At 55.5% G+C, this 25,595-nt stretch overlaps 1 protein-coding gene across 1 annotated transcript in view; it reads left to right on the plus strand.

Moving 5' to 3' along the window:
• The first annotated feature begins 7,285 nt into the window (after positions 1–7,285).
• MN1 (MN1 proto-oncogene, transcriptional regulator) overlaps positions 7,286–25,595 on the plus strand; it is a 44,793-nt gene continuing 26,483 nt past the window's right edge. The window contains exons 1-2 of the mRNA XM_042962937.1: positions 7,286–8,655; positions 8,716–11,599. Coding sequence (XP_042818871.1) covers positions 7,789–8,655; positions 8,716–11,599 — 3,751 coding nt within the window. The 5' untranslated portion in view covers positions 7,286–7,788. The remainder of the gene's footprint in view (positions 8,656–8,715; positions 11,600–25,595) is intronic.

Below are 25,595 nucleotides of genomic sequence, written 5' to 3' on the forward strand. Positions count from 1 at the left end.
AATATAATATATAGCTACATGATATAATATATGAGGCACTATAATGAAATATAATAATTATATATAATATATATTCCATTGTGTGACCTGGGTGCTTTCAGCCTCCCTGACACCCTTGGAGACAGGTATGATTCCAGATTCGGAAATTGGAGCTCCAGTCCAGGTCTTGCCCATGGTCGTGCGGTCAGGGGTGGGGGGACTGGGCTTCGAACCTAGGACACCTTGTAAATGTCCCTAGGCCTCCTCCTGCTGAGGGCCAGGTGGGAAGTCCTAATCAACAGGTGACAGCATCTGTAGTCACTGAAGTGAGCGGCCCCTGTCCGTGCAAACAACCCCGACATGGGGAAGCCAGCTTGTACTGCCTGGGTCTGTGCTGGCTGCCTGGGGACAAGCACGTCACTCTCCCCATCCCAGGCTCTGTTTTCCAGGGAAAGCAGTGAGGATGGCTTTTGGGTCCACCTTGGAAAGCCAAGAAAGGGGAGACCTTCAGGGTCTCCAAGGATCTTTTATTTAAAAACAAATTTTTTTTTAAAGTTTATTTATTGGGGCACCTGGCTGGCTCAGTAGGTTAAGCATCTGACTCTTGATTTTGGCTCAAGTCATGATCTCACGGATCCGTGAGTTCGAGCCCCGCATCAGGCTCTGCACTGACAGTGTGGAGCCTGCTTGGGATTTTCTCTCTGTCTCAAAATAAATAAATAAACAGTTTGTTTTGAAAGAGAGAGAGCGAGAGAGAGAGCGAGAGAGAAAGCGTGGGGAAGGGGCAGAGAGAGAGGGAGAGAGAGAAACCCAAGCGGGTTCCACACTGTCAGTGCAGAGCCTGATGTGGGGCTTGAAGTCATGAACTATGAGATTGTGACCTGAGCCGATAACCAACTGAGCCACCCAGGCACCTTCCAAAGATCTTTTAAAACTCACCTCTATGTCACTTGGCTTTGCTTAAAACCCTTTCATCATTCCTCAGAACGATGTGCAAACTTTCCTAGATGCCTTTGTGGTCCTCTCAACCCAGACCCTCCTGATCTCTTGACCTCTAGACAAGCCTCTCCCTCAGCCAGCCCTGAACAAAGTGCTGCCCAAACCTCCCCCCGCGTACCGTAATCAGATGTCTCTGCTTCGAAAGTCCCTTGACTCTGTGCTGGTCATTGAAGTTTTATTCTACCTTCCAAACCCACCTCTGGGAATCCCTCTCTATCGTCCCTCCCTCCCACCACAGTTATTTTACCCCTTCTAGTGTGTAATGTAGTCCCTTTTGCTTATACTACGAGGCGGTTTCTTTGATCTGACTTGAGAGCTGGGGCTGCAACTTCCACTTTTTCCTGAGCCCTGGCACATAGTAGGCACTTGATATACATTTATTCAATGGACAGATGGAGGAGAGACCCCCCCCCTCCAAATATCGGGCATCATGCATAGAGAGAGGGAGGAGATGTGGTTGCTTAGCAACCGGCAGCCTGTGGCTCCTTGAGGGTCTCATCCCTTCCAGCCTCTAGCGAGCTACTGGGCCCTCCTGGAGGCCTCAGCCCTGGGTCCTCCCTGGACAGGTGCTGGGCCTGCCCCCAGTTACACCAGCACAGTGTGTGAAGTCAGGGACGTTGAGGCGACCACCTAACAGAGTCATCCTTTCCCTCAAAGACTGGCTGGTGAGGCAAGACTGATTTGTCAGATAAATCCGATTTCTCTGGGATCACTGTTTCGCCTTCCGCCTCCCCGGATCCAAACACAGAAGAAATAATAACGACAATAATGGTAATAAGAGAGGTCATCTGTCAGGCTCTGGGCCACTTTTTAAACGTTGCCTCCAAACCTTACGATCCGCCCGCACTGGCCGTCATTCATTCCCCTTTTCACCAGGGGAAACTGAGGCCAGGAAGAGGGAAGTATGTGGTCCAAGGTTGCCCAGCTCAAAAGTGGGGAAGACAAGATTTGAATCTGGGTATGGAATGCCAAAACTCATGCCCTTTCCACCGCTGACTCAGGAGAGGGAGTCATTCCGTGGACACTCTACCCTTGGCCTCGGGGGAAGTAGGTTCCCGTCCGGGGCTCCTGGGAGACTAACTGCAAGAGGGACTCAGGCCCCCTGGGAGTCCTGTGCGCTCCCAGGCTCTAAAGGGCAAGGCGGTTAGGGCAGAAAAGGCTGAGGATGTATGTGGGCGTGGGCGCTGTTTTCTCATGTTGTGTGGGAGAGAGGGACCCACAGAGACTGCTAATACTCGTCACGGCCACAATAATTCGGATAGTGATAGTAGTGGAGTTGTGATAAAGGTAGCCAACATTTCTTGGCACTCACCTGTGTTCCTGACACGTGCTAAGTGCTGTACCTGAACGTTGAGGCAGCGGTTAAGCGCCGGGACTCAGGGGCAGGTGGACTGGCGCAGAATCCCAGCTTTGCCACTGGTTGACTTTGGGAGACTCACCTGGCTGGTGTGAGGCTCCATGTCCTCATCTGTAAAATGGGTCCAGAGCCCCCGTCCCGCGGGCCCCTTCTGAGGAGGAAATGGTACCCTGGACGTAAAGCAATTAGCACTGAGCCTTCCGTCCCCAGTAGCCATTATGGTGTACAGACACGTCCACTACGGAGGTGTGTGTGAATGCACGCGTGTGAGCGTGTACTGACACGTCCACTATGGGTGTGTGTGAATGCACGTGTGATTGTATACAGACATGGCCACTATGGGTATGTATGTGAATGCACGCATGTGAGTGTGTACAGACACGTCCACTATGGAGGTGTGTGTGAATGCACGCATATATGTACAGACACATCCACTATGAGGGTGTGTGTAAATGCACACGTGTGAGTGTGTACAGACACGTCCATTATGGGTGTGTGTGTAAATGCACGCGTGTGAGCGTGTACAGACACGTCCAGTACGGAGGTGTGTGTGAATGCACACGTGTGAGCGTGTACAGACACATCCACTATGGAGGTGTGTGTGAATGCACGTGAGTGTGTACAGACACGTCCACTATGGAGGTGTGTGAATGCACACATGTGTGTACACACACGTCTACTATGGATGTGTATGTGAAGGCACACGTGTGAGCATGTACAGGGGCGTTTGTGTGCTTGTGTTGGTATTGGGGACCCTATGGGCAGGCGTGAGAGCAGGATGTGTACCGGGTGAAGGGTGTTGAGTATCGGTTGTTTTGCATTTTTGTTGAATGGGGTGTTGGCTGGTGGGGGCCCCCTCGTAGACTGGGGCTCCTGGGCTCTTTTGAACATGCCAGGTTCTCAGCCCCAGTAGGGAGGGTTCCAGTAGCTGACTGGGGGCCATTCCAGGCAGCCCCCTGCTTGTCACGAGCTGGGAGCGGCTCTCTTCAGCTCTGGGGCCCCAGTTCAGCTGTCCCCTTTCTCCATCCAGGGGGCCCCCCTGCCTGGATGCGGGCCCATGCAGCCCCCCTCGGAAAGCAGGGCTGGAGGAAGGGGAGTAGGAAGGAGGAGGGTCTGGGGGTGGACCCTGCTGCTCCCGGCTCTGCGCCATGGGGACTTTGAGTCGTCTGAGCGCTAGGGGGCAATGTGTCTGTTCCAAAGAAACTGCAGGCCCTTGCAGGCCGAGCGCGCACACAGGCACACGCAGGGGCGCCCACCCCGTAGAGGCACACACACCGGCACGTCCACGGGCACCGATGTCCACTTTCACACTCACAGAGAAAACAGACATGCTCGAGCAGAGACAGAGCCGCGGGTACAAACGCAGGCGTTACACACACGCAGAGGCATAGGGTTGGGGGACAGACAGCACCTCTCCCGGGGACACTCAGGGAGACACCCGGAGACCCGAGAAGGCCTGTACCCAGATACACGCAGGTGCCCTGCCGCGCTCGCCCAGGCGAAGACATGGACGCAGCCGCACGTCGCCCTCCCGCACATTACGGAAAGGTGACCCAGACACATCCTGGAGAGAAACCCAGCCAGGCCCCAACACACCCTCCTTTCAGACGCTCACACACCTTGTAGACTGAACTCTTGGAAACAGCCCCAGAAAAATAGTCCCACACCCCCTCCCTGGAGCACACAGTTATTCCACAGGAAACCTGCCCAGGTGTTCAGGGGACCCCCACCCCCATGTGAAGTCATGCCTTGGCCTAGGACACACCCCAACGGGGGGCTCCCCGGACTGCAGGTCTGTGGGCCATTCTTCCCACTGCCCTGGCCCACCCAGGTCTCCAGACAGGTCCGACTGCCACTATTTCCTCCAGACACGCACGGAGACATAATGCTCCTCACAGAGGGCCTCCTGAGACGCACAGCACCCGGCACCAATGGCTCTGGATGAGGTATGTGACCAGGTGTCATGAGCTTTGCACGGGCCTTTGCCCAAACTGGGTCTTCCCCTTGGCCACCATCCCCTCTAGCTGTCCCCTTCCTGACCAGGAAGATCAGGGTCTCCCCTGCTCTGGCCTGGGGCCCTGGGTGGGTGGGTGGGTGGGGTCACTGGAGGCCCACCCAGTACCTTTATTTCTTTGTGCCTAAATCAGCCAAGCCTCAGTCTTTTCCGGCTCCCACTTCCCTGTCACTTTGCTAAGTAATAATTTCCATGTCCGATTCCATTTCTTTCTAGTTCTGAAACCTCTAAGCTATCAGCAAGAGGATAGTTCACATGAAAACTAATTACACAAAATCAATATTTAATCACAGACCAACAACCTGATCCTGCAGAAAAATCCTTTTAAAACTCCACCGCCCTGTACAAATACTTCTTCCCGATGCTTATTTATGGACCCCATTTTTGGTGGGGGTCATTTTCATTTTTAATTTCGAAAAGAAAAAAAAAATCCGAGTAGACATCCACAACAGGAAGGTCCCAGGAAGGGCCCTAGATCTGAGCTGGCTTCGGCTCTCTGAGTTTCAAAGTTGCAAGTTTTTATTGCTTGTTTTCATGTTTATTCTTTTTGGGAGGGGTGTTATTTTCTCCTGGAGTCCCTCAAGAGACCCCGGTCGCTGTCCTCCCCTCACCCGAAGTTGAGCCGTGTCCCTGGCATTTTGGCTCTGGAACACCCAGAGTCTGCCTTCCCAGCAGTGACTCCAGGGAGCAATGAATCCGTGTGCACACAACGTGGTAACTTTTTAACTCCCGCCCGCGACGGTGGAGTGCTTAATCTGAGGTTTTTAAATAAAAAGGGCTCAGGGGTTGGTTTTATTATAACGTTTATTTCATTTCAGATTTCATGCGCAATTTAGCAAACGCTAGACAGACTTGGGCGATAAACACTTTCTTTTGTGGGGGGAAAGGCATTTTTATACACCATGCTTAATTTTATTTAGATTTAATAGCGATGTCAGGGGCACTTCAAAGAAAGTTCTTTTTTTTTTTTTTTTTTTTTTTTCCTCCCCTTCTCCTAAGAATGCTGGTCGGCTAGCGAAATCGCCTGGCGCTATTTTATGGCAAGGGAAATTACAGGCCTTCTCCCCCTTCCTCCCTGACGCGCACTTTAGGGAGGAAAACACACACACACACACACACACACACACACACAGGCACACAGAATAAACACCTTCCCTACCCTCCATACCCTCTAACTCCCAACTTCTAATTGCAAGATAGATTTCAGCCTCAGTGGGGATCAGGAAGATCTAAACATTTTAACTAAGATTATTGGGATAAATATTTCATAAAGAGCAGGGCAGATATTAAATTACTCTTATTGATTTTAGTATCACAACCCAATTCCGTTCTTTGGCCTCTTCAGTTTAATTGATCTCTTAAGGAGGCCAACCTCGCGCCCGCAGAGGGCCTGGGCCTTGGCCCGGGTGTCCGGGGTAGGATGCTCCAGCGGGTCGGTGCACCTTTTGCGCGCGGGTCTTCTTTCCGGCTCTGCGATCATCCGAGGTGCACCCCCCCCCCCCCCCGCCCCGCTCCACACTCTCCCCACAAGTGGCCAAGCGGTTAAGGCTCCCCTGGGCGGAAGCCGGCGACCGAGAACGGGGAACCCCGGGCAGGGAACAATTGTGCGCGCCCTAGTGAGGAGGAGTGAGCAAGCGCCCGGGTCTTTCGAGGAGAGCCCTAACTTCGGGATCCCCCGTCTGCTTTCACCTCCAGGAAAATCCGAGGGCCGGCTAACTTGGGTGCCACTAGTAGGCAGACAGCGGTGGAGAACCGAGGGTTCGCCCCGGGGCTGAAGCGCAGCTGACTCTTAGCGACTTTCCGTGCTCAGTCCGAGAGCTTTGCTTGGCGACCCCATTGTCTAAGCGCCCCGCACCGCTTACCGCCCACCTCCCCGCCCCCTGCCCAACCCGCAGGTCTCGCTTCAGTTAGGGGTGGGGAGTTGGGAACTGTGTGAGTGGGCAGGGGGGCGAACAAAGCCAAGCTCCCGCCATTCTCCGCCGGCGCCCTCTCCACCCCGATGCGCCAGGAGGCCAGGGCGCGCCCCCCAGCGCACTGGCGCCGGACCCCGAGGCAAAACCCGAGCGGGGTACTCCGGAGCTGGCGAAGTGCGGGTTCATGGCGGGGGCCTCAGCAGCCAGCAACCAGGACCACCTTAAGAGCGAGCCCCGCCCCGGGACCGGAGCTCGGGCTGCGCTGATTGGTGCAAATGTAATGGCTGAAATTGATTGCTGAAATGCAAAACTTGTTGCTGCTTCTCCCGGCGCTGGGCGAGAGGCAGACACCGAGAGGGGAGCCGAGACCCTCGGAACGCCCCACGCAGAGCCCCCCCCGCCAGCCAGGAGAGGGGTGCACGGACCCCCCCAGGATTGCCCCCGCCCCCCCATTCCGGGCTCGTAGAGCGTAGCCGGAACGCCTCAGCCCGCTCGCCCAGCTTGGCCCCCCAACCCGCGTACGCCCCCCTCCTCGGGTCCGAGGGGGACTCGCGAAGCACCTCGGAGCTGAGGCACGGAACCCGAGACTCGGAGCGACCCAACCTCTCGTCTCGCTGCCCGCCCGCGCCTGGAACCGGGCGCGGAAACCCCTTCGAACTCAGAGACCGAATAGAAGAGGACAAGAAGCGGCAGGCGGCGGACGTGGCCGCGAAGCGGCGCGCCGGGGTGCAGAGCACCCGCCGCGGAGCAGGGGGAACCGCGCCTTCGCTCAAACCTCGGCTCGGACCCCGGGCGCCCGCCGCCTCCCCAGCCCCGCTTCGCCCTCGGCTCAGGGCCCGCACCCGTGATGCCGAGCCGAGCGTCCGGCCCTCCGACCCGCTGAAGAAACAGTAGCAGCTTGCTCGGGGCCGACGGAGACTGTGCGAGCGGATCGTGCTCGGCGGAGGCTTGGGCTGCGGAGCGCGGGGACTCCGGGGGGCGGGGGGGCGGGGAGGGACTGCTCTGTCCATGCCCGGGCGCCAGCCACGGCTTTGAAGGGTCTCCTCGCTCGGCCCCTTAGCAGCTCCGCCACGGACTCCAGGAGGCTTCGGGAGACGTCCTGGGGCTTCCCACCCGACCCCGATCGGACTTAAGAAGGTGATCGCTCCGCTCTCCCTTCCTCCTTCCCGCCTCCTTCCCCCCCCACTTAACTTTTTGTCTCCACTCGCCCGCAGCTCCGTCCCCTCCGCGCAAACCCACCCGCGTCTGTGCCAACTGCCGGGGCATGGGTCCCCCAGCACGGCTCCTGGAGGCCTCGCGGCACTGCAAGATGTGAGAGGCCCGGGTCCGGCAGAGCCAGAGCTTCGGGAGAGGAGCTGATAGCCCCCAGCCTCCACACGCAAGCGAGGTGGCCGTGCGCACTGCGCCCCCGCGGTGCTGAGCGTCCCGGAGCGCCCAACCCTGGGCCGGAACGTTTAGCTGGCCGGAGGCGCGCCGCGGAGAGCAGGCTGTCATGCCCTATTGATCCCCCCCGCCCCCCGCCAAGTATGTTTGGGCTGGACCAATTCGAGCCCCAGATCAACAGCAGGAACGCTGGCCAGGGCGAAAGGAACTTTAACGAGGCCGGACTAAGCATGAATGCCCACTTCAAGGCCCCGGCTTTCCACGCGGGGGGACCCCCTGGCCCCGTGGACCCTGCCATGAGCGCGCTGGGCGAGCCCCCGATCTTGAGCATGAACATGGAGCCTTACGGCTTCCACGCGCGTGGTCACTCGGAGTTGCACGCGGGGGGGCTGCAGGCACAGCCGGTGCACGGATTCTTTGGAGGCCAGCAGCCGCACCACGGCCACCCGGGAGGCCACCACCCCCATCAACATCACCCCCACTTTGGGGGCAACTTCGGCGGTCCGGACCCAGGGGCCTCATGCCTGCACGGGGGTCGCCTACTTGGCTACGGGGGCGCCGCCGCCGGCCTGGGCAGCCAGCCGCCCTTCGCTGAGGGTTATGACCACATGGCGGAGAGCCAGGGGCCCGAGAGCTTCGGCCCGCAGAGACCCGGGAACCTCCCGGACTTCCACAGTTCGGGCGCCTCGGGCCATGCGGTGCCTGCCCCATGCTTGCCGCTGGACCAGAGCCCTAACCGAGCCGCCTCCTTTCACGGCCTGCCCGCCTCCAGCGGCTCCGATTCCCACAGTCTGGAGCCCCGAAGGGTGGCGAACCAAGGAGCCGTCGACTCGCTGGAATACAATTACCCTGGCGAGGCGCCCTCGGGACATTTCGACATGTTTTCGCCCTCCGATTCCGAAGGGCAGCTGCCTCATTATGCGGCGGGTCGCCAGGTTCCCGGGGGCTCCTTCCCCGGTGCCTCGGCCATGCCCAGAGCTGCAGGCATGGTGGGCTTGTCCAAAATGCACGCCCAGCAGCAGCAGCAGCAGCAGCAGCAGCAACAGCAGCAGCAGCAGCAGCAACAGCAGCAGCAGCAGCAGCAGCAGCAACAGCAGCAGCAGCAGCAGCAGCAGCAGCAGCAGCAGCACGGCGTGTTCTTCGAGAGATTCGGCGGGGCCCGCAAGATGCCGGTGGGTTTGGAGCCGGGAGTAGGCTCCAGGCACCCGTTAATGCAGCCTCCCCAGCAGGCCCCGCCACCCCCTCAGCAGCAGCCCCCGCAGCAGCCGCAGCAGCCTCCGCCGCCGCCGCCGCCGCAGCAGCCGCCGCCACCCGGGCTTCTGGTCCGACAAAATTCGTGCCCGCCGGCGCTCCCGCGGCCCCAGCAGGGCGAGGCGGGCACGCCCAGCGGCGGCCTGCAGGACGGGGGCCCCATGCTGCCCAGTCAGCACGCACAGTTCGAGTATCCCATCCACCGGCTGGAGAACCGGAGCATGCACCCTTATTCGGAGCCTGTGTTCAACATGCAGCACCCCCCTCCCCAGCAGGCGCCCAACCAGCGGCTGCAGCATTTCGACGCGCCCCCCTACATGAACGTGGCCAAGAGGCCGCGCTTTGACTTCCCGGGCAGCGCGGGAGTGGACCGCTGTGCTTCGTGGAACGGCAGCATGCCCAACGGCGCTTTGGACAACCACCTCTCGCCCTCCGCCTATTCGGGCCTCCCTGGCGAGTTCACGCCGCCCGTGCCCGACAGCTTTCCCTCAGGGCCACCGCTGCAGCATCCGGCCCCGGACCACCAGTCCCTGCAGCAGCAGCAACAGCAGCAACAGCAGCAGCAGCAGCAGCAGCAGCAGCAGCGCCAAAACGCGGCCCTCATGATTAAGCAGATGGCGTCGCGGAATCAGCAGCAGCGGCTGCGCCAGCCGAACCTGGCTCAGCTAGGCCACCCCGGGGACGTGGGCCAGGGCGGCCTGGTACACAGTGGCCCGGTGGGCGGCTTGGCCCAGCCGAACTTTGAGCGCGAAAGCGCGGGCGCGGGGCGCCTGGGCACTTTCGAGCAGCAGGCGCCTCACTTGGCGCAGGAGAGCGCGTGGTTCCCAGGTCCGCACCCGCCGCCGGGTGACCTGCTGCCCCGCAGGCTGGGCGGCTCTGGCCTGCCGGCTGACTGCGGCCCGCACGACCCCGGCCTGGCGCCGCCCCCTCCCCCCGGCGGCTCCGGAGTGCTGTTCCGTGGCCCTCTGCAGGAGCCGCTGAGGATGCCCGGAGAGGGCCACGTGCCCGCGCTGCCCTCCCCCGGCCTGCAGTTCGGGGGCAGCCTGGCCGGCCTGGGCCAACTGCAGTCGCCCGGGGCTGGGGTGGGACTGCCCAGCGCTCCCTCCGAGCGCAGGCCCCCGCCGCCGGATTTCACAGCACCGGCGCTCGGGGGCCAGCCTGGCTTCCCGTTCAGCGCGGCGAACCGGCAGGCCACGCCACACAGCGGCCCGGGCGTGAACTCGCCCCCGAGCGCGGGCGGGGGCGGGGGAGGCACGGGCGGCGGCAGCGGAGGGGGCGCCTACCCGCCGCAGCCCGATTTCCAGCCCAGCCAGCGCACCTCGGCCAGTAAGCTGGGCGCGCTGTCGCTGGGCTCCTTCAACAAGCCCAGCTCCAAGGACAACCTGTTCGGCCAGAGCTGCCTGGCCGCACTCTCCACCGCCTGCCAGAACATGATCGCCAGCCTCGGGGCCCCCAACCTCAACGTGACCTTCAACAAGAAGAACCCGCCCGAGGGCAAGAGGAAACTGAGCCAGAACGAGACCGACGGCGCGGCTGTGGCCGGCAACCCGGGCTCGGATTACTTCCCGGGGGGGACCACCCCTGGGGCCCCAGGGCCTGGAGGCCCGTCGGGGACTAGTAACGGTGGCTCCAAAGCCTCGGGGCCGCCCAACCCGCCCGCCCAGGGGGACGGCACGAGCCTCTCCCCGAACTACACCCTGGAATCAACATCCGGGAACGACGGCAAGCCGGTCCCCGGGGGCGGCGGCCGGGGACGGGGTCGAAGAAAAAGGGACAGTGGTCACGTGAGCCCGGGGACCTTCTTCGACAAGTACTCGGCCGCGCCAGACAGCGGGGGCGCGCCTGGGGTGAGCCCAGGGCAGCAGCAGGCGCCAGGCGCAGCCGTCGGGGGAAGCTCCACGAGCGAGGCTCGCGGGGCTCCTACGCCTCACGAGAAAGCGCTCACGTCGCCGTCGTGGGGGAAGGGGGCCGAGTTGCTCCTGGGGGACCAGTCGGACCTCATGGCTTCCCTGGACGGCGGGGCCAAGTCGGACGGGAGTTCCCCGCACGTGGGCGAGTTTGCCTCGGACGAGGTGAGCACGAGCTACGCCAACGAGGACGAGGTGTCGTCCAGCTCCGACAACCCCCCAGCCCTGGCCAAAGCGAGTAGGAGCCCCCTGGTGACAGGCTCGCCCAAACTCCCTCCCCGTGGGGTGGGCGCTGGGGAACACGGACCTAAGGCGCCCCCGCCCCCGCTCGGCCTGGGCATCATGTCTACCTCTACCTCCACCCCTGACAGCTACGGCGGGGGCGCGGGCCATCCCGGCACGCCGGGCCTGGAGCAGGTCCGGACCCCCACGAGCAGCAGCGGTGCGCCACCCCCCGACGAGATCCACCCCCTGGAGATCCTCCAGGCGCAGATCCAGCTACAGAGGCAGCAGTTCAGCATCTCTGAGGACCAGCCCCTGGGGCTCAAGGGTGGCAAGAAGGGGGAGTGCGCCGTTGGGTCCTCCGGCGCGCAGAATGGCGACAGCGAGCTGGGCAGCTGCTGCTCCGAGGCGGTCAAGAGCGCCATGAGCACCATCGACCTGGACTCCCTGATGGCAGAGCACAGCGCCACCTGGTACATGCCCGCTGACAAGGCCTTGGCGGACGGCGCGGACGACGACAAGACGCTGGCACCTTGGGAGAAGGCCAAACCCCAGAACCCCAACAGCAAAGAAGGTATATGCGCTTGTTCCCTCCTCGGCTCCCCCAGACCCATCCCCACCCCCCACTGCAGGCCTCAGCCTCCGCCTTGAATGCTCCATTGAAGGGGACCATCCCTTGGGGCTGAGGAGGGCACAGGGCCCTCTTGGTGCCCAGCCTGGGGCTGGATACCCTTCCTTTGGGTACAGCAAGGGCTCTGTGGGCAGATACCCCACTGGCCCCTCCCCCCAACCTCCAGGCACTGCTGGGTAGATTCGAGGTACACACTCACATGGGGACTTAGATGGCAGCCCTTTGGGGATTATCTTAGAGTCCCTTCACCAACTTTTAGCTGAGCTGCTCGGTGGTGCTCAGGCCACTAGGCAGGCCCCTTTCCTTTCACACCAAGACCCCTCCTCACCCTCCTCATTTGGGCGCTTCTACTTTGTAGGAATTGCGTGCCTCTCCCCTGCCCCCCCCCCCTTTCCTGGTAGGATACCTGGGAAGTTGTGTTAATACCTTCCCACCTTTTCCTAGTCACCCAGAGCCTCCAGCTTGAGGCTGTGTGTGCCAGCATCTTTAGGGGGGAAAAAAAGTTACCAGAGCTGGCGTCAGCAGCATCACTCAGAGGCAACGCCTAATTTGACATTTGTTCCTAATGAATAGCTGTTTTGTCTCTTCTTAACTATTAGAGTTGCATTAGAAACCTGGAGACCTGTCTGGTGGTGGGAGGCAGGCCCGCTTTCCCTGGGCATCTCCTTGACATTTGGTTGGGGGGGTGCTGGGGCCGGGGTGGGGTCTGCTTGGCTCAGCCAGGGCATCATTTGTGTAGGGGGGATGTGGGTATATATTCTTAAGACACAAAGGACCCGCGTTTGTCAATATCTCTCCAGGCTTTGGTGACAGATGTCTGGTCCCAGCTCGTGTTTGCAATCTGAGCGCAGCCTCCCCACCAGGCACGGGGTTGGGGGGTGGGGTGGGGACTTTAAGGTGGGTGGGGTGGGGGTTAGTAAATGGACCTCCACTGCAGTTAAAGTACTAACAGGTTTGTTTTGTTTTGTTTTGTTTTGTTTTGAACCAAAAGAGGACCGGACTGCAGTAGATAACCATTTTGTTTTAATGAGGCCTTCCCCCTCCCCCGGCCCCCAACACAGATAATTGCTTCTTAAAATTAGGTAACATCCTCATTCCCTCTCCCCCCCATCTGCACTTTTTCTTTTAAGCCCCAGTTGCCTCTCCTGGGTTTCACCAGGCCCAATATTACTGTGGAGGCTGGGCCAGCCGCTGCCGATAGAACCCTCTGCCTTTAAAACCCGAGGCCCCAGATTCTTGCTCTCTCTTGGAGTTCTCTTCCTCGGTGTTGGTGTGCCTGGTCCTCCCGACCCTGGGTTTAAGGTGGCCGGCAGGTTTTAGGAGGGACAGGGGGAGGGGAAGCGCGTGCAGAGTTGGGTGGCTCGGGGAACTCGGGGCTTTCACCGCGCCGTCCCGGGGAGCTTTCCCGCTTAGGTTTTTCTAATTCATGAATGCGGCCTCGCGGCTTTTCTCTTTGTTCGCCTCCTGCCCAGCCCGGGACGCCGCTCTCTCATTTGAAGCTGGGTGTTTAGCATGCACAGCAGACGCCGAGGCTAGCATCAGCATTCTCCAGGCTTCTCCTAGGCAAGGCCATAAATTGGTTAGTTTGGGACCCTCCGCTTCTGCTCCTTGTTTCTTCCCCCCCTTCCTTTTTAAAATGGAGTTGGACACCGCACCCTGCATGCCCAGGGCCGCCTCCCCCACCCACCCCGTCTCTTTTATTTTCTTGTACACAACATCTCGATCCTACCTCCCGATGGATGGATCGATAGCTGGTTAGCACAAATCCCAGCCCCTGTCACTTCTACCTGGCTGGGCCTGGCTGCCCCTCCCCCTCCCCGTCCTCCCCTCCCCCCTCTCCCAGTAATTAAGAACATATTGGCCAAAATAGGGGTGAGAAAAGTTTTTTAAAAACCCCTGATTCTGAGAATTAAGTGAAGAAAAACCAGTAGCTGGTGGCCTTCGAGTCTTCTGAAGGGCCTCCAGTAGACCAGGAGAAGAGGAATTGAGTGGTTTTAAGATTTTTTTTTTTTTAAGGTGTCGCAGAGCCCTCTCTTCCCAGCCCAACTAATCTTCCTTTCCAGGAAAAAAAAAAGAAAAAGAAAAAAAAAAGAATGCGGGCTGTGCCCGAAGAAATGTCACTAAAGATACGTTTTGTTTTGTTTGTTTCATTATCACAGTCAGAGGAGCGAAAATATTTTTTTGGAAACAGATGCTAGGCACTTTAGGGTTGATTTCCCCTGTAAGCTAACCGCAGCCCTCCCCTGCACGCGGAGGGGGACTTCCTTCAGGGACCGGCTTCGGGGCTGGCCTCCTTAGCAGCATAGGCAGGGACAGCCACTTGACCTCCTTTGTTTTCCACTCTGTGATGTGGGAAGGACAGTTTCCTAGATAAAGCCCCGAATTGAGGTCACTCGCAGCTTCTGCAGCCTTGGGGCTGCTAGTTAAGGCTTTATAAGGTATCTGCATCTGATTCCTGCTCCCTTACTGGTGGTAAATAAGGATGATTAAACTTTTCATTATGATAACACCCTGTAGCTCACAGAGCCTTCAACAGGCCCCCGAGTCCCCTGGCTGGAAATCAGAGTGAAGTGTGCCACTTCAAAATAGAGTCGAAGAAGAATTTTTAAAGTAAAACGTTCTGCTTCCCCTTAAACACATGCCTGTGGGCCCGTCAGCCGTGAGGCAGGGTGTCCGGCAGCTTTGAATGTACCTTCTGGAGGTTCCGGCCCCCAGCAGAGACCTTCCCTGCCACCCCCTCTCGGGCAAAGCCCGTTTTGGTAATGATATTTTATTTTGTCGCGCCGTAAAACACGCCAGTACTAATGTGATTAAATATTAACACCGTTTCTGAAATTCTTCGCTCCGATGACAAAATGCTCGTCGGTATTTAACGAAATGATCTGTGCTGGGATTGGAGAGAACGAATAAGTCTTCAGAACTGCACAAGCCGTGGAGTCAGTGGGACGTGCCCAGATTGTCTTATGGGGTCTAGATGTCCTTCAGAGGGGAGGGAACCCAAGTGGCCAGTTGTAGTTCTGGCAAAGTCCAGGCCAGGATCACGTGTGATTAGGATTTTTTTTTTTCTACCAGGTAAGCGAGCTTCTCCAAATGACGCTTCTCCCGACTCCTTCACCCGCCAAACAACTTTTATAATAATGAAACTCTGCATCTCATCTTGAGGTTCTGTTTGCACAAAGTTGGGGTGGGGGAAGGGTGAGGTTGTGCAGAGGGGCGGGGGGGGGGGCGGGAAGAGAAAAAAAGCCAGCTTGAGTTCGGGACCTATTCAGACATCTGTTATATCAGTGAGGATTACATGAATTTGAGACTAGTTTGCAACATCGTCTACCTATCCTTGTAATAGGTGTGTGGCTATTGGAGGAATTCCAAAACAGAGGAGGAGGAAAAAAAAAGCCCCGAGAGATTGCAGATAAAGGGAATTAAGTCTGAAAAAAGTACGTTCACCCCCTCCGGGCCCTGAAACGATTTTCAAAACTTGAATTAACCATATTCTGTGATAAGTGTATCCCTGCCAAACTTCCACTCCGTGGCTTGCTCTCTGTCCTGAAATCCGGAGTCGTCTTGAAACGTTCCTTCACACACACTGAAATAGGAGAGGGCTCCATGTATGCTTGTGCATGCAATCCTGCCCTTTTTGGAAGTATGATCTTTTTACAGTGATGCGGGAGAAATTTTTGGAATTTCATGCTTCTCTCAGCGTGCCGGTCGGACAGCAGTAAGCAGGGCTGAGAAATAGTAGGCAGGCAGGATCTGGACACTGAGTTTTCTTAGACATGGAGCAGGCTGGGGCGGGGGGAGGAGGGAGGTCCTAGGGCTGTTTCCTGAGTCGTTTCCCCCACTGCCTACAGCGTGGAGAGAATTTTTTAGGCTCACTCAGACTTGTTTTGGGAAGGCAAGGCTCCTTGCCTTCCCATTTCCCTGCGAAATCACCCAGCACGGGTTGCATGCCTTCATGTGACTTTTGCGCCTCCGGAAGATGTAACCCAAAACTTCGCAGGTGTTAATCAGGGGTAATGTAAACAGATAGGAGCCCCCTTTGTGCAGCTGACTTTCCAGCCAGCTTGCTCCCCGGCTAGTCCGGGACATTCTACTACTGTTCTTTGGTGCTTGTTTAATATTTCATGGCTGTAATAAACCTGTCTTCTTTGCCCGCCTCCCGACATAAAACCCCAACATAGCACACACATCTGCAATTATACATTTCTACTAAATATTAATAAAGGACAAGGATTTTTTTAAGGGTTTCAAGCTTATCGGTGTTGAACTTGTTGTGGTTTCCACCGCTGGGTTTTTCTGGCTGTTTTGATTTTAAATAGCCGCTGCCTTCTGATCTATACCAAAGACCTCTGTTCTTTTTCCATGTGTGTATCTGTACCTGTAAGTATATAAATGTATACGATTTTTGTAGATTGAAGGGTTTTCCTCAAGGATGGCTTTCTTTAATATAAATTCATTTAGATTTCTTGTGAGGCCCTTCAGACCGGAAGTAAGGGACTGTTGAAATGTACTTCTATTTTATTGAAGTTTCTAGGAAGGGAGCGAGGGCTGGTTAATCTAATATCTCTTTCTAGCAATGAAATTCTATGATTCCTGATACGATTTTGTTTGCCTGACAGAGGTATTTAAATTTCCACACAGAGTCTTAATAGGCCCTGAAAATCTTAATAGGTCCTGAAAAATAGATCCTGCCCTTGCCAAGAAGTTACTTGATACTCTCTGCTGATATAAAATATACATCTTTAATAAACAGTCCGGGAGGACCAGGTGAAATTAGAGGAGGGGAAATTCTTCCTACTCTGGCAGGACAAACTTGAGTGTGTCCTTGGGATTTTTCACAGGCTCTCCTGAACCCACTCCACGCTGGAAGATTTAGCAAAATCACCTTTTTCTCCGCTTGGCCGGCGATCACATAGGGTCGTGTTCTTTGCCCCGGGAGTGATCTGCTTTGCCAAAGGCATTCAGGAGATAAATACTCCTAGTAAGGAACACTGTATTTACTTCTGTTTGGTTATTTTTAGAGAATAAAAAGCTATAGCTTTTATGTCACAGGATCAAATGTCCGGGGACGGGGAGTGTGCGGGGGGCCAGTAGGCCTCCCAGCAAATTGCAGCATAAAACCCCAAACCTTCTGATGTCGGAGGGGACCTGGGTCTGTCCGGCGGGGATGGAGGGAGGGCAGGCCCTGTAACCAGTGGGTGTACCTATGTCCTTCCGTCTCTGTCCCCCTGTTTGTTCCAGCCAAATATTCAGTCTGGAGGGTCTGGAATAACCGGCTTCATCATTTTGACTCAAGTCGGGATTGTGACTTGCCGAGCGGTGTGTTTGTTTTAGGACGGTGTCTATTTTTAGGCCCGACTTGGGTGGACAGATTTGAGTGTGGGTTTTGATTGCTGGTGGCGGAGATGTTGGTATATACATGAGAGTGCGTGATTGAGAAGAGAGACATTTGGTGGAAAATTTTCAAGTTTCCTCACCTTCTCGGACACACGGAAGCCAAATGAAGTGGTCTGGGGGCCGGCTCGAAAGAGCGTGGCGAGGTGGGTGTCGGGTCTGGGCCTGCCTGTGGCCCATGAGAGGAAAGCAAGGCCCCGTGCAACTCAACATGTAAAGGAGCCCCCCCCCCCTTCCCCCACGCGCCCCCCCCCCAGCACACGCACATATACATATGCATGGCCAAGTGTATCTCCATCAAATCATTCAGCCACTCCAGTTTTCCCTTAATCTGCTTTCCCAAGGCAAGTGGACAAAGTTGCTAAACCTTCAGTCTCAATGGCGTCAGCTGACAGGTTCTGATTCTGTAAAGGACTGAATGAGCACAAGTCCTAAAAATAGACAGAGGATTTTGAAGATCCTAATTATGAAATCTCGGCCTCCCAGGCCTCCTGGGCTGTGGGTGACTTTGATCTGGAGTATTTCGGTAGCAGACGCACATCGCCCCTTGCTGGGTTGTGTGCGTGAGTGTGTGTGTGTGGAGGTGTCTGTCGGGCTGAGTTCAGCTAACCCCACTCTCCAGCCGGGAGACGAATCTTTGAATCAGTGCCCACCACCCACCCCCCTCCCCCTCCCAGTTGTGGGAAGCGGACGCTGCTTCTCATTTATGGAAATTCCTCTCCTTTATTGTCATCTTTTGGTACCAACGTGGAGGAGACGACGCTGGGCTTTCGAATTAGTCACGGCCTTGCCTTCGGGGACCCTCTGTGTCTTGATGCACGACGGCTCAGCTGACCGTCCCCAACTCCACGCCACGCGGGCCCTGAGGAACTGCAGGGGACCCAAAGGAAGAGATGATTTGGGGACCCCGGCACATTTTGCCCGATTGGGTTGCCCAGCGAGGAGGTGGCCCTGATCGTGTTCTGCCGCCTTGCCACGGCGTGACAGCAGGCAGGGACACACGGCCTCAGCAGGGCAACCGGTTACCTCAGGGTGTGAGTGAGGAGGGACGGTTGAGGGACAGCGTTCTCACGGGGTACAATCCTTACAGGACGCCGAGGCCCGCTTTGTCTGCTGGCCTGCATTTTAATCAGCGGCCTCCAAGGTTTGGGAAGCAGATGAAGGGTCTGCTCCCAACATGGTGTTTGCCGAGAAAGGACACGGGAGAGGAAGCAGGGAAGGAACTGCTACGGGTCCCCCCTCCCCCGTACCTTGAAATCTGAGGGGCTCTTTTGGGTTCTTGATGGCTTTGAGCTTTGGTCCGACGAGGCCACATTGGACTGGCAGCGCCCCCTCCCCCGCTCCTGGCTCCCGTACCTACTGAGTGGGGGTCCGTCCTAGCTATGGCGTCCCAAATTCTCATTCTCCCTCTTGGCTGAGAAAACAGGTAGGTTTTCATAATCACCGCTTCCTTGCAAAGCTGGATCCGAGGGAGAACTTTATAGCGATCATGTGCGTAATCCTTTCACGATTTATCCATCATCGTACGGACCCAAATGCCCTTTTAAACATAAAAGCAATTGAGTTTAACAGTTTGGAGGTCTGAGTGTATTCGCAGTAACCGATTGGCTCTCTCTGAAGGCGCACCTGATGTGGAATAGATTTGTCCCCCAAAAGGGGAAGACCCTCAACGAACACCCTAACACAGGCTCACCTTGTGACCAAGCAGGTTGGTGGTGTTCTGCTCTTTAAAGCTCAGCGGTCCAGAGACCTCAGCCTAATGGCTGGTGGGATCCACTGGCCGACCCTGAAGCCTCGGTCTCTGTCTCCTTTCCCACCTTCTCCCTCTCTGTGCAAGATCTTGGGCTCCTCGTGAAATGTTTGGCCCTGGGATCCCCAACCTTTCAGCGGCCCCTGGCTTTCGGGGTTGCAGGCTGACTTATCTGTGCCAGGGTTTGGTTTTGCCTTAGGAAATGTGCCAGAGAGTGGTTCAGGGAGACAGGGAGACCCTTTGGCAGAGACCTATTTGGGGCCTATTGCTGTGGACTTCTTTGGGAAGTCGAGTGCTTTAAAGACCGCCCCCCTCCTCCTCACCGCCACCGCCCCGGGAGGGAGGGAACCAGGTCTTGCTTTTATCCTGCATGTCTCACAAAAACAAAAAACAAAAACCAAAAAAACCCCCAAACGATCTCCACGGTTAGTCAGAAATAGACGGTGATTGTCAGACTTTGGAGGAAGCGTGGACTAACTTTGGTACTGAGGCACTCGGTGGCCCCTGTCTCCCCCATTTCCCCCTGCCGGCAGCCGGTCTGGTGAGAACCGAGTGGCTCGTAGATCGATTCTGAGGATTTAAAATTAGGTTTCCCTTTTTCTCGCTGGTAATAATTGAACAAGTGTCGGGGCACCAAGATTTAATTTGATCATAAAGGTTGGGTCCAAAGGGTCTCTGGGCCAACACGGGCTCGGGCCTTTCTGACGCAGCTGGCTTTGCATGGCGTGCCCCGGAGTTGAGCGAGGGCCCCAGTGTGGTGTCCCTGCTTGTATTTGGGAGCTCCTGGAACGTGAGGTGACAGTTAATGAGTGAACCCCTCCACACACACTTGCACACACATGTGCACGGGCACACACACACACACACACACACACACACGCACACACATATCCATTGCTCCCTGTGCTTCCAGTCATCCAGGGCAGGGTAGGGTGTCAAAAAGATAGGACCCTTTTCAGTTACCGTGGAGCAGTGTTTTCAAACGCCCTTGGATCTTGGAACACAAGCATTGTCGAATGATTGGCAACGACCACCAGGAGTAAAATACTTCTGAGGGACCATCTTATGATCAGAGAGGGGGCGGGGAGTCCGAAGAAAACATAGCCTGCTTTGAAATCTCCTAAGCTCAGCCTTCCTGCGAAAGCGAGGGTTGGTTGGGAACTCACAGAGAAGTAAGTGGGTGCTGCCCTGTCTGCGTGGGCTGTCGGAAGGGTCCTTTTGCAAATGTTAGGACCCGAGAGGCCTGATATGTATATCCTTGCTCTCTTTGCCTAGGAGTTGGAAGGCGAGAGAAAAACATCCCTCGGTGGGAAGCCTGGATGGAGGTTGGGGTGCGGTTGATTTTCTCAGAGAGGGTAGTTAGACGGGTGGGTGGAGCGGGGAGAAGTGGGTCCGTATGAGTCGAAATGTTATTTACCGATACTTGGGATTCAGGAGTGGAGAATAATTTGTCAGTGTGGAAGTCATTCCCAGAACACTTCCTGGGTGAGTCTGGGGGTGACTGAATTGCTCGGGGGCTGTCGTTGGCCATCACGAAAGCACACAAAGTTCCTGCTTTGAGCCTCCACATGGACCCAGATTTTGGGGGAGAATCTAGATGTGGAGGGATCCAGCACGGGACTGGTGACCGAAATGGTGGGCGTCTTAGCAATCAGAGCCCGGTTTTGGTTAGGGGGTGGCTGAGGCAGGCGCATGGGGGTGGGGGGCAGAGGACGAAGACTCAGACGGACACTGGGTGGGTCAAGCCCTTGTAAAGTGCCTGTGGCCACCTTCTGCAGAGGAGTTGACCCCATGTGGCCCCCTACAGATGCACGGAGTTTCGCAGAGGGGCCTGGACCTTTCCATTAAAGAGGGACGATGGGGGTGGGGAAAAAGGAGTGACCTCTCCCCTGGTGACCCCATAAGGTGACCACTGAGGCTTTCGTCCCAGCACCCAACCCCTTTGGGGATAACCTTGCCTTTCACAGACCTCGCAGGCAGGCCCCAACTGCCTGGAAACGCAGGCAGTGTCCTCCTACACAATGTATATTTTTTTCCTTTTTCTGAATGGTAGGCAAAAAGGGAAGGCAAGTCAGTTGATGAATTCAGCAAGAGGAAGCCAAGTGGGGAAAGGAGCCGCGGAGATTCGGGTCTCCTTTTTCTTCCTCTTCCGGAGGGAGACCCACGGTCCAGCCATCAGCAGCCTTTAATGCTTTTGTAGCAAGGCCTAATAGGCTCAAAACAAATTGACCATTTTCATCCCCTGCAATGTAACTTTTGGTGGTGGTTTAGTATTTGAGGGAACGGAGGCTGTAGACCAAAATTTGGCTTTTTTAAACACGAGCAATTTCACGATCCTTATGCCGTGACTATTTCTAAATTGTCTGGGCATAAAGCTTTGGATGCCTTTTGCCGGTTTCTGCTTGTGCACACACACACACACACACACACACACACACACACACGTGCATACACAGGCCTGAGAAGTCTTAATAAGAAATGAACAAATAAATGGTTTTTTTCCCCCCAAGAAGAAGCTCATACAAAGTTTTGGCTCCTTTCAGTTTTAAGTAGAGGCTTACTGATCTCCGTGTGGTCAATTTTTGCCGAATTTGTAATCCTGTCAGGCCTCCGGGAGAGGCATGATTAATTTACTTGTACGTTTCACTATTTTGGGTCGGTTTAGTTAATAAGCATTTATTTTGTGCTCAGTGTGGAAAGCATTTTGCTGGGATTATAATTGTGGGTGCGCGTGCGCGGGGGCCCCGCTCCCCAAGACGGAGCACAGACCCCCGGTTGCAATTCCCATCACCTCCCCAGGATAGGAAGAGAGGGTGAGTGGCCCCTTCAGCCATCACTTGTGGGGTGGTGGGGAGCGGAGGGAGAAAAAGCCCAGTTGTCCGGCAAACCCAGCCTCCCAGAGCCTTGGAGACATGGGTTTCTTCCTGGTGCCTTGGTCCCTGGAAAGTTTTCGAGCATTACTTCTGTTAATTGCCTGGGAGCTGAGTCCTGCCATGGAGAAGACTGACGAATCGTAAACCTTTTTGGAGCGCCCTCCATGCTGCTTCCTTGACAAATGGAGCTGCTGGGGGTGTGCGCGCGCGTAACTTTTCAAGAAATGCATGGCTTGACTTCCAAAGAAGGAAGAAAAAGTATGCATGAGTCTCAAAAGCTGGGACAAGGCAAAACAGAGCCAAACAGCCCTCAGCTTTGACCTTTCTGATCACTTGAGTCTCAGAACGGAAGCGTGTGTCCTCTTGATGGTGAGGGCTCTTCGGCAGGGCGGCTCGGGGTACCCCCCCTTCCTCCCTGGGCTCCCCACAGCCTTCCCGGCTCTCTGCTTCCAGATGATGGGTTAAAATTCCACTTCCATTGTTATTTGTTTTTTAAAAGACGGGTTTCGGCCATCACAGTTTTAGAGCGAATGATTCCCTGCCCCCCCCCCCCCCGCCCTTCCCCGCCAAGACCCCATTTGCTTAATTCCTTGTACATCGGTTTCCACCGAGGGCCTTGCCTTTGCGGAACGAGGGCAGGACAGGAGTATTTTCGGCGTGGAGCCAGCCCGAAATGAACCTGAGTCACCGAGGAAACAGGCATTTGGAGAGATGAGGATACAATTTCTTTTTTTATGTGGGCCCGTTAAAGTCTAATGGACATTGGTGTCTGGCCTTAAATTTGGAGAGGGTCTTTATCTAACCCTTAAAACTAGAGTCGTTTCCTGTAGTTACGACACCCCAGGCTAGACCACTAAATCTTCCAGAAGCTCATCTGGAAGATGGTGGTGGGAGGGGGTGGGAGGGATGGAGGGGCACACCTGTTACCTGTATCAGCTATAATTATGCCATTTCTGGACTCCTGGTTTGAAAGGAAGAATTTATGGACCCAGCAAAGCCGGAAGAGAGCGGCCCGAGGCGTTCTGGCTCCTGGCAGTGAAATCACAGCCACCGCCCCGCCACCCCCCAGCTCCGTGCCCATCACAGTCCCTACATCTCTTTAATGAATTAATTTAGCTCCCCGACATTTGGTATTAAGTAAGTAGCTATTTTGGGAATCCAAGAAAGAAAGAACTGGAAGACTTTTTTTTTTTTTTTTAACTGTTTGGAAAAAAGAAAAAGTATTGCATTTTGAAGTTGGAGACGCCTGAACATCCAGGCACGCTGGTGTGGAGCAGGACACGTTTGGTGGGACGTGGCAGGACGTGGCAAAGAGGACTGGCCCCGTCCCTGCTCTGTTTTGCTTTGCTACGGAGGGTTTTTTTTTCCGTTGTTAAGAACGAAGGAGGCCACAACCCCCAAACTCCATGCATTTTGTTTGGAAGCATTGTTTAGATTACTCTCGCTTTTCAAATTGAGAGGAACTTAGTTTAATGGGAAAATAGCAGTATTACTCTCTTGGCGTGTTTGCTTTAGCGTTTAAAAATAGTTTGTTTTCATATCCTGAATTTCATCCTTTCCTTGTTTGCTCGTCTGATGGAAACCCGTGAGAGTGTGTGCGTGTGTGTGCGTGTGCGTGTGTGTGCGTGTGTGTGCGTGACACCAGCACACACATCTCTACACACGCAGCCACGCAAATGGTTGCAATCGTGCAGCCAAAGACCCGTTGCGATTTTACAGCTGCCTAAAGGGACCCGGAGCATTTGCTTTTAACTTAAACCATCTTGTCCCCTCTCTCCCCCACCGGTACCCCACTCCTAACCACCGCCCCCCGCCCTCAGTCTCCCTCAGCAATATTTATTTCTTCCTTAAAAAGGGACTGCCAGGCCTGTTTGCTAAGGTCCCTGTTGGAATAGATTTTCAGGGGTTATGTATCAAATGTGTTTGAGGGGGATTTCAGCCCTCAGCCTGGTCGTCCCAGTACTAATGGTAGCAGGGACCTATTAGAGAGAGGCAAAGAATATTGTAAATGGCTTATGCAGAAAAACCATTTAGATAAAAATGCAATTTTCCCTTCTGCATAGAGTGCAAAGAATTAATAGCACATTCTTTCTAAATGGGTATTTTTATATTATATTTTCCTCCTAATGAAATTCTTTTCCCAAACAGGGGTATGTTTCATTTTAAACTTTAGAGTAAAATTGATCTGTTTTTAAGCCTGCAAAGAAACTGGTGTCCCGGATTTCAGGAGGCCCCTTCCCTGCTCCCCCTGCACCCAGGATTTTTTGAAGTTAGGTCATGCAGGAGGATGGAGAGAAATGGTGATTCTGTCACAAGGAGAAGGGCTGGGTTTGCTCACATTTTCTTTTTCCTTCCTTCTTCCTGGGGTGGGTTTTGGGGGGCGGTGTTTGGTGGTTTCCACAAGTACGGAAACTGGTCTTGAAATTCGAGCTGTTCGTGCCGGGCACCCCTCGCCCCCTTAGTGCCCTCCCCCCCTCCTCCCCTCCCCTGGGGAAGTTCCCCAGCATCCTGTCTCCCTGACTCGCAGGTGCCCACTCTCTGCTCCCCAGTATGTGGGGGCTGTGCGAGGGGATGCTCTTAGCCCCTGAGCACATGCTGAGGAGGGGTCCTGTGGGCCAGCTCTCTGCCAGGGCCTGTGTGGCCATTTTGGGGGTGGAGTGAAAATTCAGACCTTCTTAGAAGGCCTGCTTCATGCATTCCAGCAGAAGCTTGCGGCGGCCTCGTTGCGGAAAGTCTTTGAGAGCTTATGGTTCTGGCTGCCATCGGCTGGTGTCTGCTGACCCAGTTTTTCCTGCCCGGGTGTGCATATGTGGAGATACTGTGTGGACTTGTGTTGGCAACTTAGACGTGCGGTGTCACGATAGGTGAACATCTTAAAACACACGCTTGTAGTTTTCACTGTTGAAACAGCGCTGAGGGGGCGCCTGGGTGGCTCGGTCGGTTGAGCATCCGACACTCGATTTCGGCTCACAGTTCCGTGGGTTCGAGCCCCGCATCGTGCCCTGCGCGGACAGTGCGGAGCCTGCATGGGGTTCTCTCTCTCCCTCTCTCTCTGCCTCTCCCTGGCTCTCTCTCTCTCAAAATAAATAAGCTTAACAAAATAATAAAAAAAGAAACAGCGCTAAGGGAAACATTGAGGTAAAATTTTAGACCGGGAAAGGACTTCTTCCAGTTTTGTGCCCCTTCTCCCAGCCTTTGCCAGCTGAGATAGCCAAGGCCCAGAGAGGGCAAGCAACCTGGCCATGGTCACACAGCACAGCTGCAGAATAAGGATTGGACTACAGCTAACCCTTGGCCTTGACCTTGCCTTACTAGCTCTTGACCTCCTGATTTTGCCTGGCTAGGCCTTGTGTCAACTAGGGCTGGGGACCTCTGAAACCAGAAGTCTCTAGAACTTCTGTAGACAGCACTGTGACACATATTCCCGATGACAGCCACACTTACTCCCTTTCCTCTTACGGAGGTAGGTGTCGTTTAGGAGACAATTCCTGACCTTGGGGAAGCCGCAGTAGCACTGGATCCCGCCAGACGAGCGGTCTGGGTCTCGGGCCTGGGGCTTTGACTCTTCTGAGCTGTGTGACCGTAGCCACCTTTCGCTGCTTTTAGCTTGGTTTCCTCCGAACATTGAGCAAAGCGAAAAAAGTAGTCCCTACCTCCTAGAAGTGTTGTGCGAGCTAAATCCGACGATTTTAGCTGAATAAGGCAAAATAGGGTGATCATAATGATGTGGTTAGGAACACAGGCTCTGGAGCCCGACTCCCTGGGTTCAAACTCCAGCAGCTCCCATTTCCTGGCTGTGTGACCTTGGTAGGCTGCTTAACCTCTCTGTGCCTCTGTTTCCTAATGGGCGAAAGGGGACACCAATCATTCCTATCTCACGGGGCTGGGAGATTCGGCGAGTTAATATATACACGAGCAGATACGC

Source organism: Panthera tigris, chromosome D3 (genome assembly GCF_018350195.1).
Source record: "Panthera tigris isolate Pti1 chromosome D3, P.tigris_Pti1_mat1.1, whole genome shotgun sequence".
NCBI classification, from domain to species: Eukaryota; Metazoa; Chordata; class Mammalia; order Carnivora; family Felidae; genus Panthera; species Panthera tigris.